Genomic DNA, 20,611 nt, shown 5'->3' with positions numbered 1-20,611 from the left:
AAAAAAGAGGACCAAGGTGCAGCGTGGTGGGCGTACATTTTCTTTTATTTGGGAAAAAGTCGCCGAACAAAACAATAAACACTACAAAAACAAACCGTGAAGCTAAAGGCTATGTGCCCTAAACAAAAGTCAACTTCCCACAAAGACAGGTGGAAAAAAGGGCTACCTAAGTATGGTTCTCAATCAGAGACAACGATAGACAGCTGCCTCTGATTGAGAACACAAATAAATAGAAAACATAGAAATAAAGAAACTAGAATGCCCACCCTAGTCACACCCTGGCCTAACCAAAATAGAGAATAAAAGCCTCTCTATGGCCATGGCGTGACAATCGTACTAAGTTCTAATCAATAGCCTAGACTGTGTGTTTGTGTATGTGTATCTTATATGATCATTTTAGCTTGTTAGCAAGTAAATAATCAACTCAATTGGTGGGGTACGGATTTATTTGATGAGACTTTGGTTTGTGCAGATTCCCAGATTATGTGACGTTCAGAATGAGACTGTAGAGGAAATTGATTAATTAGCGACTGTTGTAAAATCGATATTCTGATATTCTTTGAGTTAATTTGGGAAATAGAAAGTCAATAAAACCAAACTTTCCCATGGTGCCCCAGGTTAATGAGTTAATAAATACCTGATTCATTTAATCACGTAATTATAAACCGTTAATCATTCGACGAGCAGCAGTCATCACATTAATCAGTACAACATCAGAAAACTGGTTATAATGAGTCCTAATACAAACATTTGTGTTACAGATAACCTCAGACACCCTGGTGACAATGGACATCTCCCAACTTTATGAACATTTCAAATAGAACAAATCTTCCTCAAAAAGAAAGGAGGACCAAGGCACTCTTCATATAATTAATTAAAATGCCTTTATTAGTATGGCATGTTCAATAGAAACAAAGTTGTTTAAAAACCGACGCGTTTCGGCTGCATGGCCTTCGTCAGGGAGTACAAAAAAAGGAGAATACAATGTCCTCTTTTGAAAGGCTTTTCCAATTAGCCCTAATTAGAAGAGGGAGTGGTTACCAAATTGGACACACCTAGTAAGCAATAATATACACATTAAAAGGTGAAATACTGTAGCTATGTTATCATAAGCATACAACTCCAAGCTAGAAGTATCAGAACACTAAAAGGTAGTTCTAACCTTAAATATGACTGGGAGAAGTGTCTAGAATAACAAATCTTCCTATTTGTATTTTGGTGATTAATATAGGGCAGACTGACATGTTCTCTACTTTCTCCCCTTTCCACTTGCCTCCTTTTTTGCAGTAATGCTGCATTCACTTCATTACATGTATGTATACATCCTATTCATACTATTGTTTATAAATATAATAAAATGTTTTAACATATTGTCATTACTTAAAGGGCTGTGAAAACAATTTAAATGTCACAATATATTTAGGGATGCAAAACCCAGATTCAAATCATGTGTTTATCTATTGCCATGGACGTAGCATCTTTCTTTCCCAATCCATTGGCAAATTACTTTAAACGGAATGTTTCTCAGTTGATGATTTAGGACAGGGTTCCTCAACTGGCTGTGGTTTTATTTGGCCCCTCAAGTTTTCTGAGCAACATTAATATAGATACTTTTTTTCTGCGGTAAGGAAGTCTGAAAGGCCTCTCATCTTTCAGTCTTATTCTATGCACAAAGTCTCTTGCTTCGCCACAGTCCAATTTCCCTCTGGAAAATATGCTGTCATATTTCACAACCAGGTCTGCCATCTTGTGTTTCCATTCATCTGATACTCTGATACACAGGAGGCAATGTCAACATCAGTTAGACCCATGTCTTTCAACACATCAGCATATGAGCGTTTTTCTACCTGTTCAGTCGTGGTTCCAATTCTGTGCAACATCTTGTTTGTCATCACATTGACCACAGCAGCTGCTGTTTAGGTCTTCCAATGCTATGCAGGGGTATACATCTACCAGTTTTGCATTACACTTCAGTGTAACCGGGCGATCTTGGAGATTAACCACCTCATGGGGATCCATTTGTCACCCCACAGCGGGCATACAGTACGACCCACTAACACACTGTACTGCTCGGGACGTTGTGGGCTCTACAATAACAGTACTGCTAATGGAAAAGAGTACTGCTAATGGAAAATGTTCCTTTCAGCCTACCCCAGACTAAGGGTTCATGTTTTGTGAATAGTGTCACACACCGGCTGAGAACAACAGTGGCAACTTTTTTTCAGGCATTTTACTTCCTTGCCAACGGTCAACATTTTCCAGTATGCTTAGAAGTGCATCTGATTCATCAGAAAGGCCATTGACTGGTTGTGATATTGCTTTCCAATATCCCTCTGTACTTTTTAGTTGATGGAGGACATTTCAGTACATTTGTTACAATGATCACGTCATCAGTTTGCCCTGGCACAACTAAGACTGGCACCAGCATCTTGCAGTTCATTAATTCGATATGGAGCTCATATTCGGATTTGGGATTGACTTGTTGGCCTTCACATCCCACGAGTACTACAGGAGTGGACATTTTCGAGCTTTCAGTTAAGACATGTTTCGAAGCAATGTATACTCAGCAGATTCACTTAACATACAGGTCATTGAACCACTATCAATGAGTCCTCTCAGTTCTACTGAACCCTGCACGGTCACTGGTGCATAGAACAGACTTTCATTGCCGGTTATTCTCTGAGTACGTTGATATATCACATTTGTGTTGCCTTGGTTTTTCTCTTTGTATGAAGAGTTCTATTTCAGGATCAGTTTAATTTATAGTTTTTAGCTGCACCTTTCCCTTCAAGGTGCAGACCTATTAGTTTATAGCTGGACCTTGATTTTGTGGCCGCTGCCCTACTGGTGCCTCTCTTCTAATCTCCTGCTTTTGTGGGCAGTCTATGGTTTGATGGCCAGGATTTTGACATTTGAAGCACATGCGGTCATTAAGACAGTGAGACCTGAGTGGAGTGAGCCACATCTTTACATATAGCACATGGGAAGGAGGGAGACAGCTGTACAGTTCTGCGGGGCCCTCTTGTGGCAGGGTGAGCAGCGTGTTTGTTTATAATAAACTGTTCTAACAGTGTTAAAAGTTTTGTTATTGTCACCTGATCATTGCAACTCTGAACTCCTTGAACCGCTGAGCTAAGGACGGGGTGCTCTGAGCTCTCCTCTGTTTTTTGGATGTCTTCCTGTAGTGTCAATATGTTTTGCTTCCTCCTTGTAGCACATCTGTCATTTTGGTGGCTGCCTATCAATTCCTGAACTTCACCCACTGTCCGTTTCTCCCTAGGCTTGCATCCGAATGCTGTGTACAGTTCATGATTGGGGCAGTGCTTCACAAATATCATGGGGACCGCATGACCCACGTCATCCATCTGTCTGCCCTGTCTTTGTAGACATTCATTAGCTAGATCTGCTACTCGGTTAAGGCGCACCCAGTAGTCTAAGCTATTCTCCCCGTGATAAGGTTTGGTTTCATAAAAATCTTGAAGTGGCGTAGTAGAGGAGATGGTTTCACCAAAATGCTGTTTCAAAATACTGAAAATAACCTCAGGGTCTCTGCTGATGGAACAATAGGGTTGCTGCGGATTCCTATCTTGACCAAATCTTTTGCCCTCCCCATGAACCTTTCCATGATTTCATTACCTTGCTCTGGCATTTTGTGACCTTTCTTTACCAAGTAAATCTTCATCATTTCCTGCCACTCATACACAGTACATTTATCTGTTCCATCACCTCTGAAAGTGGGTGGCTCACACATGTCAGATTTCATGACAAAGTTAACCTTGGACCAATCTGACATGCACACTGGGACAGTGTTCGGCAGATACCTTGGATGGAGAGATATTACTTGCTGACAGACTTGAAACAATACTGTGACCAATCTCTTGACCCATCTGCTTGACTAAATCAAGCATAACACTCTGCTGCGTAAGGTATTCATCATCATTGGAGTATTCATCATCTCCATCACTCTGACATGTTGTTTGATCAATAACATCCTCTTGTTCATTTACTGACGTTACACCAGCACTCCTGGTAAAGCTATGCTCTACCATTCTAGCTATCTGAGCTTCCCTACTAATACTGGGGGTTACAATATCACAGTTAACTCCCCTAGGTTATAAGTCCTCACTCACCAGTAAAAGTGGTGGATCACCATTGGGCTTGACCAGAGTACCTGGATTTTTTGGTGTGGAGATGTCATGACGAATATTTAAATTAACTGTCTCATGAAGTTGACGGCAGGTGTAGTCCTCTTCTCTGGAGCACTGCTGTATTCCCGGTGATGATCGGTCACTGCACCAATTTTGTAACCAACTTCACATAGCCCCCCAGAAGAAAGGCACACGGACACCCACACTTCAGGACTCGGTTTTTATCTGCAGTAAAATATATCAAACAGTGATGATAGGCATTGACAGGATGGTCACAGCTACACCTTCACTGCTCTCGGGAATATCTCTCAGACTCAGGAGCAGGCAAACCAACTTCCCAAATAGGGGAGAAGCACTCAAAACCCACTAGTTGTTCTTTCAAAGAAAATAATACAAAAATGGTAAGTGCGAAGACCTCTCGTATTGCCAACCTTACTACAATGGCAGCAAATATTCTTATGAATTCAGCAACACATAATGAAAGGAAACTTTATTTATATCACTCCTTTTCCTGAAGTGAATGGTTTCACCCACTACTCTACCCCAAACTGCGCGTTCTTTGATATCTACATTGCGTGCGAGATTTATGGAAACTCAACATTTTCGCTTTGTAACATTTACAAACGGATATATATTATTTTTTTTGTGCAAAAAACGTGGGGCTCTAACAGACCTATTTGAAGGGACATTAATCATTGGAATAAAGAGCCAGTATTTAAACAAATTCTAAACGTGTCATTGACATGTCACTTTCACTTTCCCTGTAAATAAAAGGTACATGCACATGTGGGTTCTCATAATTCAATAGCTCTCAATAATACAATACTTTTAGAGAACTTGCAAATTCTTCACCTTGAAATAATAAGTTAATATGTTTATAGATTCGTTATTAAATGGTTTAGGAAAAAGCCATTATTTACAGCGGGCAATTTAGCGGAATGAGGAATGACGAATTGTGGAATGAGGAAGAGAGACAAGAGTTGACGATTCCGCCTTTACCATTTGCGTGGACCATTCTGTTTCGCAGGACTCGAGTAGACAGATGATGATCTCGAAGAAATCAGACAAATCTCCCGCTGAAACGTAAGTTACAATTTTATCCATGGTCTATTACAGATGTAAAGTTAAATGCAGGTGTCACAGTTGCCTTTGAGGTTTATCATCACGTTTTGGATTCACCTGTTACTCACATGCTCTCTATGCACAATTCAATATATGACATTAGCGATCTCTTTGCCTTCTCTAAACTTGTTTGACTGTATCTGTATTTTTCCAAGTCAATCGTATTGACATTTGTGATCAATTTTGGATTGTGTTCATACATTTCCCTTTTTGGTGATGAATTTATTTTTATTCCTTGACATCACAGAGGAAATGAGAGTATATCATGTGAGTGTGTCATGATGCGGTGTCAGAATTGAAGCTGTGCCTGTGTGCATATTTAGACTTGATTTTCCCTAACAAAACATTTAACAACCCTACTAAAATGTCCATTAATTATAATCCACATAATAAATCACATTTCCTGTTGCTGCAAGATTATTTTCCTGCTGTAGCAAACTGGCTCAAATTAAGATCCTACATCTGTATGAGTGCCCGGCAGCTGGTCCTGAGGCAGAGAGCAGAGCTGCTGCGTGCCCTGTGCTGTGGTGGCTCTTCTGAGGGTCTGGAGAGTGTATTGGACCTACTCCTGTCCTGGGGAATGCTGTTCTGGGAGGACTACCAGAATGTACGGGTACCAGGCCGTGCTCTGTGTGCCAACACAAGGGTGCTACTAGATCTTGTGTACACCAAGGGAGATGAGACCTGTCAACTGCTCCTGGCTGCTTTCAAACAGGTAAGATATGTAGGCACAGCTCTTCACAGGTGATGCCGTTCTAAAGGATGTATGAGCATGTTTTGAACATACATTACTGATGTATGTACAAAACATTAGGAACACCTTCCTAATATTGAGTTGCACCCCCTTTTGCCCTCAGAACAGCATCAATTTGTCGGGGGCATGGACTCTACAAGGTGCCAAAAGCGTTCCACAGGGATGCTAGCCCATGTTGACTCCAATTCTTCCCACAGTTGTGTCAAGTTGGCTAGATGTCTTTTGGGTGGTGGACCATTCTTGATACACACGGGAAACTGTTGAGCGCGAAAAGCAGCATTGCAGTTCTTTGCACACTCAAACCGGTGTGCCTGGCACCTACTACCCTGTTCAAAGGCACTTAAAACTTTTGTTTTGCCCATTCACCCTCTGAATGGCACACACATAACCAATCCATGTCTCAATTGTCTCAAGGCTTAAAAATAATTATTTAACCTGTCTCCTCCCCTTCAACTACACTGATTGAAGTGAATCTAATAAGGGATCATAGCTTTCACATGGATTCACCTGGTCAGTCTATGTCATGGAAAGAGCAGGTGTTCCTAACGTATTGTCTTAGTAAAAAGCCACTAGGCAAAAATGTTGAGCGATACAAATCAGTTGCCATGTCCCAAAGATACAGATCATTACATAGGTACAGACCATTACATAGGTACAGATCATTACATAGATACAGATCATTACATAGATACAGATCATTACAAAGATACAGATCATTACATAGATACAGATCATTGCAAAGATACAGATCATTACATAGATACAGATCATTACTGTCACGTTCCTGACCTGTTTTCTGTTGTTTTGTATGTGTGTGATGGTCAGGGCGTGAGTTTTGGGTGGGCATTCTATGTTGTGTGTTTCTATGTTGGTTTAGGGTTGCCTGGTATGGCTCTTAATTAGAGGCAGGTGTTTTGCGTTCCTCTAATTAGGAGTCATATTTAGGTAGGTTGTTTCACTGTGTTCGTTGTGGGTGGTTGTTACCTGTCTCTGTGTTTGTGTTCTGCACCAGATAGGTCTGTATCGGTTTTGTACGTTTGTTATTTTGTAAGTTGTTTGTAGTGTTCACTTGTTCTTATAATTAAACATGTTGAGCACTGGCTACGCTGCATTTTGGTCCTCTCCTTCACCCCAGGAAGAAAACCTTTACAGAACCACCCACCAAACCCGGACCAAGCAGCGTGACAACGGGCAGCAGCAACAGCAGCAGCAGTACAAGGAGGAATGGACATGGGAGGAGATTCTGGACGGAGAAGGACCCTGGGCAGAGCCAGAGGAGTGTCGCCGTCCCAAAGCGGAGCTGGAGGCATCAAAAGCGGAGAGGCGTCATTATGAGGCGCTTGCAAGGCAGAGTGGCTGGAAACCCGAGAGGCTCACCCAAAAATTTCTTGGGGGGGGCTAAAGGGGAGTGTGGCGAAGCCGGGTTGGATACCTGAGCCAACTCCCCGGGCTTACCGTGGAGTAAGAGGGCGTCGTACTGGTCAGACACCGTGTTATGCGGTAAAGCGCACGGTGTCCCCAGTACGCGTGCTTAGCCCAGTGCGGGCTATTCCACCTTGCCGCACTGGGATGGCTAGGTTGGGCATCGAGCCGGATGCCATGAAGCCGGCCCAACGTATCTGGCCTCCAGTACGTCTCCTCGGGCCGGTGTACATGGCACCAGCCTTACAGGTGGTGTCCCCGGTTCGCCTGCATAGCCCAGTGCGGGCTATTCCACCTCGCCGCACTGGCAGGGCTACGGGGACCATTCAACCTGGTAAGGTTGGGGAGGCTCGGTGCTCAAGAGCACGTGTCCTCCTTCACGGTCCGGTATATCCGGCGCCACCTTCCCACCCCAGCTCAGTACCACCAGTTCCGGCACCACGCACCAAGCCTCCTGTGCGTCTCCAGAGCCCTGTACGCACTGTTCCTTCTCCCCGCACTCGCCCTGAGGTGCGTGCCCTCAGCCCGGTACCTCCAGTTCCGGTACCACGCACCAGGCCTAGAGTGCGCCACGAGAGTCCAGTGTGCCCTGTTGTTGTTCCCCGCACTAGCCTGAAGGTGCGTGTCCTTAGCCCGGTACCTCCAGTTCCGGTACCACGCACCAGGCCTACAGTGCGTCTCAGCCGGCCAGAGTCTGCCGTCTGCCCAGCGGCGCCTGAACTGCCCGTCTGCCCAGCGGCGCCTGAACTGCCCGTCTGCCCAGCGGCGCCTGAACTGCCCGTCTGCCCAGCGGCGCCTGAACTGCCCGTCTGCCCAGCGGCGCCTGAACTGCCCGTCTGCCCAGCGGCGCCTGAACTGCCCGTCTGCCCAGCGGCGTCTGAACTGCCCGTCTGCCCTACGCCGTCTGAACTGTCCGTCTGCCATGAGCCTGCAAAGCCGCCCGTCTGCCATGAGCCTGCAAAGCCGCCCGTCTGCCATGAGCCTGCAAAGCCGCCCGTCTGCCATGAGCCTACAGAGCCGTCCGCCAGACAGGAGCCGCTAGAGCCGTCCGCCAGACAGGAGCCGCTAGAGCCGTCCGCCAGACCGGATCAGCCAGAGCCTTCCGCCAGACCGGATCAGCCAGAGCCTTCCGCCAGACCGGATCAGCCAGAGCCTTCCGCCAGACCGGATCAGCCAGAGCCTTCCGCCAGACCGGATCAGCCAGAGCCTTCCGCCAGACCGGATCAGCCAGAGCCTTCCGTCAGCCCGGATCAGCCAGAGCCTTCCGTCAGCCCGGATCAGCCAGAGCCTTCCGTCAGCCCGGACCTGCCAGAGTCCCTCAGCCCGGACCTGCCAGAGTCCCTCAGCCCGGACCTGCCAGAGTCCCTCAGCCCGGACCTGCCAGAGTCCCTCAGCCCGGACCTGCCAGAGTCCCTCAGCCCGGACCTGCCAGAGTCCCTCAGCCCGGACCTGCCAGAGTCCCTCAGCCAGGACCTGCCAGAGTCCCTCAGCCAGGACCTGCCAGAGTTCCTCAGCCAGGACCTGCCAGCCCCTTATCCCGGTGCTGCCCCTTATCCCGGTGCTGCCCCTTATCCCGGTGCTGCCCCTTATCCCGGTGCTGCCCCTTCATTTAGGTGGTTTTAGTTGGAGGGTGGTCATTGGGAGGGGGATACAGAAGCGGGGAGTGACTATGGTGTGGGGACAGCGTCCGGAGCCTGAGCCACCACCGTGGTCAGATGCCCACCCAGACCCTCCCCTGGACTTTGTGCTGGTGCGCCCGGCGTTGGCACCTTGAGGGGGGGGTTCTGTCACGTTCCTGACCTGTTTTCTGTTGTTTTGTATGTGTGTGATGGTCAGGGCGTGAGTTTTGGGTGGGCATTCTATGTTGTGTGTTTCTATGTTGGTTTAGGGTTGCCTGGTATGGCTCTTAATTAGAGGCAGGTGTTTTGCGTTCCTCTAATTAGGAGTCATATTTAGGTAGGTTGTTTCACTGTGTTCGTTGTGGGTGGTTGTTACCTGTCTCTGTGTTTGTGTTCTGCACCAGATAGGTCTGTATCGGTTTTGCACGTTTGTTATTTTGTAAGTTGTTTGTAGTGTTCACTTGTTCTTATAATTAAACATGTTGAGCACTGGCTACGCTGCATTTTGGTCCTCTCCTTCACCCCAGGAAGAAAACCTTTACAATTACATAGATACAAATCATTACAAAGATACAAATCATTACAAAGATACAGATCATTACAAAGATACAGATCATTACAAAGATACAGATCATTACAAAGATACAGATCATTACAAAGATACAGATCATTACATAGATACAGATCATTACATAGATACAAATCATTACATAGATACAGATCATTAAAGATACAGATCATTAAAGATACAGATCATTACATAGATACAAATCATTACATAGATACAGATCATTAAAGATACAGATCATTACATTTTTATTTAATTGTATTGCTTTCAACCAGGTCCTCCCTGAGGCCCAAAGAGCTGGCCTCTCTTTTGGAAACTGTCGTACTGCCGATCTAGAAAATACAAGAGATGATACAAAAGAACTACATGGTACAGCTATCCAGACCCTCCAGACAGACAGGCCTGGTCTGGTGAGGAGGCTAAAGGACCATATTGAAGGAGCTCTGGAGGTCCTGCTGCATACAGGCAGCTTTACACCATCTGATTGCGATGAAGTGCAGCTACTTGTGTACACCCCCTCACAACAGGTAACCAACCGCACCCTGAGACCAGTATAACAGCTTTATTTATATCTACATGCCTGGTATGATGTAGAGTACTATGATATTACACAACTTCCCTGTCCCTCTTGGAATTAAGTTCCAGTTTGCACATCTTTGAATCCAAACAGGTCATGCTGTCCTTAGACTTTTTTTGTAATTTGACATGTTATTTAGGTTCAGATAGTGAATGTGAATTAATTGACTTCTTTGTCATGTAGGCAAGGCGTCTACTGGACCAGGTCAGATCAAAGGGGGAGCCTGCAGCAAAGGTCCTACTGCAATACTTTCAGCAAACAGAGGACCATCCCTCACCATTTAACCAAGAGGCTCCTCCCAAAGGTACTGTATTATATCACAACACTAAAAGTCACACGGCTACTTGCAAGTCGTTTGCATACAGCACTAACACATAGGTGTTACACTAATACTTCTTAGTGTTAAGTTCATGTTTTAAGTATCCCTATATTTCTGTTATTACGGGGCTATCACTCAGTCAAGAGTGCGCATGCGCAGGAAGTCTTGTCGTTGTTGGACCTAGCCTTGAGTGTAATGGCTACTTGTAGTGTGTTCATATAGTATAGTAAACTTTGTTAAACTGGAACCTTGTCGTTGTGTCATTTCGAGTTAACATTGGTAGCAGAGGATGGCTTCTAACTACAATGTGCCACCTCGCTTCGACGAGAAGAGGTCGTACGAAAGTTGGAAAAATGAACTGGGAATCTGGACACGCGTTACTAATCTGGACGCGAAAAAGCAAGCACTTGCGGTGGTATTATCGCTCGAGGGAAGAGCGAGAGATACAGCACTGGAAATATCCGTTGAGGATTTGAACAAGGATGACGGTATGGGAACTTTGATCACCGCACTGGATTCTGTATTTCTTAAAGAAGAGAAAGACCGTGCCTACGAGGCATATTCAAACTTTGACAGTGTTACGAGAGATATTTCGGTTGCAATGGCGGACTACATCATTGATTTCGAACAGAGGTACAATAGAATGCGCAAGTACGACATTGTTCTCCCAGATGCAGTGTTAGGGTTCAAGTTGCTAGACACTGCTTGTCTAGATGGTAGGGAGAAACAGTTGGCTTTGACTGCTTGTACTGTGCTGACTTTTGCATCTATGAAGTCGGCACTAAAAATAATATTTGGTGAGAAGACGTCTGTCGCGCCAATAACAGATGGAAGCATATTACACCGAGCAGCACAGAAAAGGCGCCAACAAGTCACGTTCTCAAGACAACCAGAAGAGGGCGCCATTTCCCGGCACAAATCCACTGGACACATATGGAAGGAGATCGAAATGTGCTATTTGTCAAAGCACTTACCATTGGGTTAAAGACTGTCCTCATAAAAATGAACAAGTTAAACTAACAGAGGAAAATGTAAACACAGAGATAGAGCAGTGTAACATTACACTGTTTTCAAATGAATCTGCTTCTGATACTGAGATTTTTATAGTTGAATCCTTAGGATCTGCTGTGATTGATACTGCATGTACACGGACAGTGTGTGGTGCAAAATGGCTTGATAGCTATGTCAGTGAACTAAATATGAAAGAAGTACAAAATATGATTGACACACCAAGCAACAGAGCTTTCAAATTTGGAGATGGGAGAATTGTCCATTCTACCAAGAGAGTTAAGATACCAGCAAAAATTGGTCAGACTAAGTGTCACATTGAAACAGAGGTGGTCCCTACAGATATCCCCTTACTATTAAGCAAAGCTTCCCTCAAGAAGGCAGAGGCTGTACTAGACATAAAAAATGACAAGGCAGTGATGTTTAAACAACCAGTGACTCTTGAACTTACTACCTCAGGCCACTATTGTGTAAACATTTTAGACAAATACATCACACAGAGTCCATGCAAAAATGAGATTCTGACTGACACAGAGCACATGAAGATTCTGACAGTCACAGAGAACATGAGCACTAAAGAAAAACACAAAGTATTGTTAAAGCTTTACAAACAGTTTGGACATGATACAGTTAACAGACTTCAGAAGTTACTGAGCAGTTCAGGGAATAATGATGATGAGAAGTACGAAACTGGAAACAAAGTGTACTACAAACGAGTTGACTGTCAAGAGTGGAAAGGACCGGGAGTAGTCATTGGTCAAGATGGTGTGGTGATATTTGTGAGGCACGGAGGCATGATTGTCAGGGTGCATCACTCAAGATTGCGGAAAGTAAATGATCAACAAGATAGAGGGGCTGTTGCTGAGAATCAGTCTCCTAATGAAAATGACAAAAAGGACACAGTAACAGACACAAACCTACCAGATGTCGCATCCAATGATATGGACACCGAAACTGACACAGGAAATGGAGCAGAGACCTTCAACCATGCCACAGGTAATACTGTTGAGCGTTCAAATGAGGAAAACATTCAACAGCCACATGTGTTAAGAGAACATGGTTGTTCCAATCTGAAAACTGGACAAACTGTTAAATACACGGACAGAGAAAGTGGTATTCCACATACAGCAACCGTCATTGGACGAGCAGGAAAAGCAAAACACAAGAACTGGTACAACTTGCAGTACTCTGAACCAGCTACACTTTCTGGTACAACAGGGTCAGCTGACCTGCCACTTGTAGATAATATCAGAATTGAACCAATGGAAAATCGAGAAAAACAGAATGACATTCAAAATGATGATGTACTTGAAACAAAGGACGTGTCATTTGACTCAGCTAAGCTAGATGAGCTCAGTAATTGGAGGAAAAATGGAGTGTTTGAGGAAGTCAAAGACATTGGCCAAAAGTGCGTCTCAACAAGGTGGGTGTGTACCCTTAAAGAATCCTTAACTGGAATAGTGCCCAAAGCACGTCTAGTGGCTAGAGGTTTTGAGGAGCTGGCTGCTAAAGAACTCCCAAAAGACTCACCGACATGCGCCTCAGAGTCACTCAGATTGCTGATGTCAGTGATCTGCCAGAAAAAATGGAAACTTAATTCCATAGACATCAAATCTGGATTTTTGCAGGGAACAGAGCTGTCAAGGGACATTCACATCCGACCTCCGCCCGAAGCTAAAAGTGAAGGAACACTGTGGAAACTAAAAAAGTGTGTGTATGGACTGGCAGATGGATCACTCTACTGGTACAACAAAGTCAAGGCAACAATGCTGAATACAGGTGGAAAAATGTCACAAGTGGATCCTGCAGTCTTCTATTGGCTTGATCAAGACTGCAATGTGACTGGAGTACTTGCCTGTCATGTTGATGACTTTATCTGGGGTGGCTCACAGACCTTTGCTTCAACTGTGATTCCACACCTCAAAGCTGTTTTCTAGGTTGGCCGTGAGGAGCATGATCATTTTTGTTATGTTGGCATAGAGTTTATTACAGTTGATGGAAAAATACTGATGCAACAGGAGAGCTATATCAAGAATCTTCAACCCATCCACATGGATTCTTCAAGAGCCGTACAAAGGAATTCCCCTCTATGTGGAATTGAAGCTGGTCAATTGAGGTCAAAGATGGGACAAATTTTATGGGCTGCGAGACAGAGTAGACCTGGGTTGATGGTTGCAACTTGGCATCGAACACAAAACACGCCACTGTACAAACCATTCATGGGGCAAACAAAGTTGTTCGTAAACTGGAATCACAACAAGTGACTTTAAAGTTTCAGCATGTTGGAAAAGATGACTCTTTGAAACTAGTTGTCTTCCGTGATGCTTCGCTAGGTTATCACTGGTGGGACAAAACGGCACTTCCTACCTGTAGTTTGTGTCACTGACAACTACTCATTAGTTGATGCTGTGAAGTCAACCAAGTCTGTCACAGAGAAACGACTTTGAGATTAGCAGCATCAAGGAACTTATTCAAGCACAGAGAATCCAGCGGATTCTGTGGTCGACCACAAAGGAACAGCTTGCTGACTGTCTGACTAAAAAGGGAGCATCCGGTCTTGTGCTCCTACAGGCTCTCGCTCCTACAGGCTCTCAGTAATGGAAAGTGGCAGCTTGAGTAATACAAATAAAAACTGTCACACAACCCATTTGTAATGGGGATCTTGAATAATACTTGGACATTTAATTATGTTGTTGATGTTTTTTTTGTCTTTAAAGAAAAGGGGGAGATTGTTAAGTTCATGTTTTAAGTATCCCTATATTTCTGTTATTACGGGGCTATCACTCAGTCAAGAGTGCGCATGCGCAGGAAGTCTTGTCGTTGTTGGACCTAGCCTTGAGTGAAATGGCTACTTGTAGTGTGTTCATATAGTATAGTAAACTTTGTTAAACTGGAACCTTGTCGTTGTGTCATTTCGAGTTAACACTTAGATATTATATTGTTTGCTATGATGTCCTGTGTATTTCAAACATTCTTATCATTTGTGTACTGCTGCAGAGTGCTTGTCCTATCAGAAGAAGCTGCGCAGCACTGTGTCGGCCCAGTCACATTTCCTCAGCACGTATGGAGGAACCAGCAGTCTGTCTCTAGAAGACATCTACACAGAGGGTCAGCTGGAGCTTGCCCAGGGTGGCAGTGAGGCCCAGCCCCAGACTGGTGCTCTGGGGCTGGAGGACGTGGTGGGCCTGGTGGGCACCCTGAACCAGGAGGCTGACACTGTGCTAGTCTCTGGGGAGGCAGGCAGTGGGAAGAGCACCCTTCTCCAGAGGCTACACCTCCTTTGGGCCAGGGGGGCGGCTCTACATGATTTCTTCCTCCTCTTTCCCTTCAGCTGCCGCAGGCTGAGCTCGGAGCAGAGGGAGCTGTCTCTCAGAGAGCTGCTGTTCCTCCACTGCTGCTGGCCGGACGGGGACCAGGACCGAATCTTCCAGTTCATCCTGGACCATCCGCACCTCATCCTCTTCACCTTCGACGGCCTGGACGAGTTTATGCAGAGCTTCTCAGACTCAGAGCAGAGGCACTGCTGCCCCACCCAGTGTGCCCCAGTCCCCACCCTGCTCTTCAACTTGCTGCAGGGATCCCTCATGAAGGGGGTGAGGAAGGTATGTTTTATGTATACGGCTAAATGACATGTGTAGGATTTTTATGTGCAATGTATGTATTGTGTATGTGTCAACTGGGTAATGTATAGTGTTTATTTTGTATAAAGCAGTTCCTGTATCGAGACAATTTTCCCCTCAGGGACAATAAAGTTTATCCTCATCCTAAGGTGGTGACCAGCCGGCCAGAGGCAGTGGGTCCCACCCTGAAGCGGTACCTTCGCAAGGAAGTCCTCTTGAAAGGCTTCTCGCCCGGCGGGATCGACTGCTTCGTGAGGAAGTATCTTCGCGACCCGACGGTGGCCACCAGGGTCCTGGAGTCTCTACGAAACAACACAGCTCTACTGGGCCTGTGTCACATCCCGGTTTTCTGCTGGATTGTGTCCAAGTGTTATAAGGAGCTGCTGGGCTGTGGAGAGGGAGAGGGCAGTCCCCAGACCATCACAGATGTTTACCTCATGATCCTGCAGCACTTCTTCCAGCGCCGGGCCTCTCAGAGGAACACCATGGGGATAGGGTGGGTGCAGGAGCACCAGGATACTGCCTTGCATCTGGGGCAGCTAGCCATGGAGGGCCTGGGGGCCTCTTGTTATGTCTTCACAGGCACAGAGCTACAGAAGTGTGGGGTGACCGAGGAAGATATCTGCATGGGGTTCCTCATCCGTAGTGAAGACCTCTCCTCCTCTACTAACTGCAAACACTACGAGTTCCTGCACATTACCATGCAGTGCTTCTTTGCTGCTCTCTACATTGTCCTGAACAATAACTTGGACCGCTCCACCATCCCTAAGCTCTTTCAGCCGCAGGACAGGCAGCAACAGCCTGGCTTTCACAGGGTGTGTCTGGGGCACTGCTTGACCCAACAAGAAGGGGCCTTGAAGGAGGCCAATACGGCAGCAGAGACCCCCAACCTCCAGATAACAGCCACTTTTGTGTCTGGGCTCTTGTCTCAGCGCCACCGCAGCCTGCTTCTCCTCTCCTGCCCTGGGCCCACTCTGGACAGGAAGTCCAAGCAGGTGGTGATGTGCCTGTCCAAAGGCATGCAGAAGCACTTTAAATCCATCCCTCGGCCCGTGGAGGGGGAGAAGAAGAGCATGCACGCCATGCCAGGCTTCGTGTGGCTCATCAAGTGCATCCATGAGATGCAGGACAGCAGGATCGCCAGAGACACTATGGCTAAGCTAGAGGTGGAACACCTGAAACTGACTTATTGTAACATAGGCCCTGTGGAGTGTACTGCGCTGGCCTACGTGCTCCAGCACCTTAGGAACCCTGTGGGGCTTCAGCTAGACTACAACTACGTAGGAGACGTTGGGGTGGAGCAGCTGCTGCCTTGCCTGCATGTCTGCCACTCTGTATAGTAAGTGTGGAAAGCTTTACCATGCTATTTACTATGGCACTCACTATGGGATTATTTTAGCATAAACATGTTACCTTGTGCCAGTAACACAACACACAGGACACTAAACTAAAGCCTAATAATAAGACTATTTTTTATTTCACTCCCTCAGCCTGAGACACAATAACATATCAGATGAGGGAATCCGTAAATTGATTGAAAAAGGCATCCAGTGTGAGCGCTTTCAGAAGATTGCGTGAGTATGGCCAAATCAATTTCCACTGTCAGGTGACCTGACCTATAGCTAGGCTATGCTATGGCTATGTCAAATATGCAGACGTAAAAAAGAAAACTGATGAGGTTATTACCTTTATTGATCTTGATTAATGTCTCTGAAAGGCTGTTCAACAACAAGCTAACTGATGCCTGCACAGAGTGCTTCGCTCACCTCCTGAAGACGAAACAGAATTTTCTCTCTCTAAGGTGAGGATATTTTTCAACTCTCACCATATAAGATACTGTACAATGTTACCTCACACAGCAATCGCTAATACCATATTCAATCGAACACTTTCTCTGACTTTGTATTGCAGGCTGGGAAACAATAACATCACCGCAGCAGGGGCAGGGCAACTGGCGGAGGGACTGAGGTTCAATCGGTCACTACAGTTCTTGGGGTAGGAAGCAGACTACCCTATCTCTCTGAGAATGACAAAGTTGTTTTTATGCCTATCACAATGCTGTAATAATATATCTGGTTGACCATTTTAATCCTCTCTGTTTTTTAGGCTTTGGGGAAATAAAATAGGTGATAAAGGTGCAGAGGCCATTGCCAATGCTCTAAAGGACAGCCAAACCTTGGTGTGGCTCAGGTAATGTTAGACTAGTGACAGGTTGAACCATGAACATTACTAACACATCCATACTATCATGGGCAACTATATGTCCAGACAGCCCTGTTATCATTCAAATACTTCAACATAGGAATAAATCTTACTGTCAGATGTATGTTTCATGGCAGCCTGGTAGACAATGGTGTTGGCAGTGCAGGAGCATGTGCTCTTGCCCCACTCATCAAGAACAGTACGCTTGAGGAGCTGTGGTGAGTATATTGATAGCACATCCTGAATACTGAAAAGGACTTTGCAGCTACCCACATTCCGTTTTGCCCCAACTGACATTTTGAAAGTTGTGGCTGTGCTAAACACATCTTTCACTCTGCTCTCTCATGCCCTCCACAGGTTAACCAAAAACTGCATCACAAGAACAGGTGTGGAGTGTCTAATACTGGCTCTTGAAGGCAACACTAGTGTGAAGGCAGTGTGGTATGTTAACATTATGCTTTAATCATTTAGACAGTTATATACTGGCTGAGAAATGTAATTTACAAAGTGTTATGTCCTATACATACAGTACAGTATGTTGTAGTCTCCTATACCTCCCCATACACGTGAAGAATGGATCTCTAATCACTTAAGAAGGTCTCTAATCCAAAGACTGTAAATTAGAGTTAAGAGAATAATTGTTTTCTTTCTAGGTTGAGAGGTAATGAGCTCAGCCCAGAAGAGGTGGAGGAGATGACACAGCGGGAACCCAGGCTTACATTCTGATGATGCCAAGTGCGGGTCAACTATACTGGAGTATTATTGTTTACAGCCATGTGTATGTCTGTTTGTAATTTATGTAACTTCTTTAGTAGCATTTCCCTTAAAATGGTAGTTGTGTTATTTATAGGTTATTATATGTTTTTACGTACATTATGGATCATGTTGGATGTGATGTTCCCAATGATGTAAACAGTGTGGGCAAGCTTGTTTTATCCATTCACAATAAGTAGCAACTTCTGACCTGCTCTGCTACTACAGGCAGCTTGTTTGGTAGCATTCTTTTCATATTAGTCATATTAGTCATTGTGATAAGGAACTGGTCTGACACTTGTTTTAAGTAAGCACCATTGTGTGTGACCCTATTGTTTCTGGCGAATTATCAAATAACAGTCAGGTATTTGAACTGGTACATCAGTATTCTTATGTACCCTACCCTATTGTACACTGACTGGCAGTGCTAGTATGTTTGATGACAAGGGTTAATTCAGCGGTTACATGACTCTTATTTTATCAGTGAATCACTAACAGTGATTAGTCCTATTGTGTCAGTGATCTATGGTGGGGATAGAACGGGTTGTTACGTTATGTCACCTTGCCTACTGAGAAATGTTAATGTAGGCTATGACATTTTTAAAATGCACTATGCAGAAATCTCTCAGCCGTTTTCTGGTTCCAAAAAATCTAATAGTTCGCTTAATTTCAGTTTATGTGACAACAAGCAAGTGTAGTGTAGAGAATACCATAAAGTTACATATTGCAGCTTTAATTTGAAGTTAAACAGCAATTCAGTGTACTATTAATGAAATATAATATTTCCAAAATATAATATGAAGAATTCACGTGTTGCTTTTATCAATATTTGCACATCATTCTGCACTCATAACAAGTAATTTGCATGTCAACACACACACATGCCTGGTTTGAATGACATTAATCTGTGTACACTGTACAAGTCACAGTATAGAAGATCCCAGACCTGTCAACAGCACTGTTAATGTGGGAGGCAATTAATTATGTATATAAACCCTGTACTGCTGATGGTTTGTATTGGCCATTGAGAGGCTTTGAAGTAGACGTCGACCAATTATGATTTTTCAACGCCGATACCGATTATTGGAGGACCAAAAAAAAGACGATACCGATTAATCGGAAGATTTTTGTATATATATTTGTAATAATGATAATTGCAACATTACTGAATGAACAATGAACACTTTTATTTTAACTTAATATAATACATAAATAAAATCAATTTAGTCTCAAATAAATAATGAAACATGTTCAATTTGGTTTAAATAATGCAAAAAACACAGTGTTGGAGAAGAAAGTAAAAGTGCAATATGTGCCATGTAAAAAAGCTCAAGTTTAAGTGCCTTGCTCAGAACATGAGAACATGAAAGCTGGTAGTTCCTTTCAACATGAGTCTTCAATATTCCCAATTAAGAAGTTTTAGGTGGTAGTTATAGGAATTATGACGTGTCAACTATTTCTCTCTATACCATTTTGTATTTCATATACCTTTGACTATTGGATGTTCTTAAAGACACTTTAGTATTGCCAGCCTAATCTCGGGAGTTGATAGGCTGATAGGTTGATAGGCTGAGTTGATAGGCTCATAAACAGAGCTGTGCTTCAAGCATTGCTAAGAGCTGCTGGCAAACGCAGTAAAGTGCTGTTTGAATGAATGCTTACGAGACTGCTGCTGCCTACTACCGCTCAGACTGCTCTATCAAATATCAAATCATAGACTTAATTATAATATAATAAACACACAGAAATATGAGCCTTTGGTCATTTATATGGTCAAATCTGGAAACTCATTTCGAAAACAAAACGTTTATTCTTTCAGTGAAATACAGAACCGCTCTGTATTTTTTCAGAACGGGTGGCAACCCTAAGTCTAAATATTGCTGTTACATTGCACAAGCTTCAATGTTATGTCATAATGATGTTTAATTCTGGAAAATTAATTACGGTCTTTGTTAGGAAGAAATGGTCTTCACACATTTTGCAACGAGCCATGCGGCCCAAACTGCTGCAAACTATATGTCCGGGGGCTGCAGAACAATGCTACCTAAATTTTATCAGCATATTTATTGCACGACACGTAGGACAAATACTATTTTTTAAATTTTATTAAAAACAAATCCATACAGGAAGTACTTGTGGGAACACAGGTATATAAAAATAATTCTTCGGATGAAGAAGGAGTGGACCAAAGCGCAGCGTGGTAGGTGTTCATGATTTATTTTCAAAAAACACTTGAACAAAATAACAAAGGGCAAAACGACAACGAACAGTTCTGTCAGTTGCAGAAACAAAACAGAAAATAACTACCCACAAAACACAGGTGGAAAAAGGCTATCTAAGTATGGTTCCCAATCAGAGACAACGATAGACAGCTGTCCCTGATTGAGAACCATACCCGGCGAAAACAAAGAAATACAAAACATAGAAAAATTAACATAGAATGCCCACCCAAATCACACCCTGACCAAACCAAAATAGAGACATAAAAAGCTCTCTAAG

General features: G+C 44.2%; 1 protein-coding gene across 5 annotated transcripts; it reads left to right on the top strand.

Annotated features, from left to right (window-relative positions):
* Window positions 1–4,732: 4,732 nt before the first annotated feature.
* nod2 (nucleotide-binding oligomerization domain containing 2) lies at window positions 4,733–18,921 on the top strand. Of its 5 annotated transcripts, XM_071401184.1 has the most exons (14): window positions 4,733–4,922; window positions 5,176–5,231; window positions 5,687–5,985; window positions 9,909–10,160; window positions 10,394–10,514; window positions 14,535–15,139; window positions 15,307–16,496; window positions 16,648–16,731; window positions 16,875–16,958; window positions 17,069–17,152; window positions 17,264–17,347; window positions 17,479–17,577; window positions 17,717–17,800; window positions 18,013–18,921. In XM_071401184.1, exons 3-14 carry the CDS (start codon window positions 5,737–5,739, stop codon window positions 18,083–18,085), a joined length of 3,009 nt encoding a protein of 1,002 aa, XP_071257285.1. In that variant the 5' UTR covers window positions 4,733–4,922; window positions 5,176–5,231; window positions 5,687–5,736; the 3' UTR covers window positions 18,086–18,921. The 5 variants fall into 5 exon arrangements, with proteins under 5 accessions (XP_071257285.1, XP_071257282.1, XP_071257283.1 ...); XM_071401181.1 differs by having other exon boundaries at window positions 5,176–5,985; XM_071401182.1 differs by lacking the exon at window positions 4,733–4,922 and having other exon boundaries at window positions 4,935–5,985; window positions 14,535–15,130.
* The last annotated feature ends 1,690 nt before the right edge of the window (window positions 18,922–20,611 follow it).

This window comes from Salvelinus alpinus, chromosome 5 (genome assembly GCF_045679555.1).
Source record: "Salvelinus alpinus chromosome 5, SLU_Salpinus.1, whole genome shotgun sequence".
Lineage (NCBI taxonomy): Eukaryota > Metazoa > Chordata > Actinopteri > Salmoniformes > Salmonidae > Salvelinus > Salvelinus alpinus.
Note: the sequence above shows the minus strand (reverse complement) of the source record. Positions and strands in the feature narration are given on the sequence as shown.

Excerpts from the sequence above, each read along its gene's own strand:
- nod2 (XM_071401181.1), top strand. The coding sequence starts at position 5,635 with ATGTCCATTAATTATAATCCACATAATAAATCACATTTCCTGTTGCTG. Across the intron at positions 16,959-17,068 it reads CAGAATTTTCTCTCTCTAAG|GCTGGGAAACAATAACATCA; the intron begins GTGAGGATATTT and ends TTTGTATTGCAG. Across the intron at positions 17,801-18,012 it reads ACTAGTGTGAAGGCAGTGTG|GTTGAGAGGTAATGAGCTCA; the intron begins GTATGTTAACAT and ends TTTTCTTTCTAG.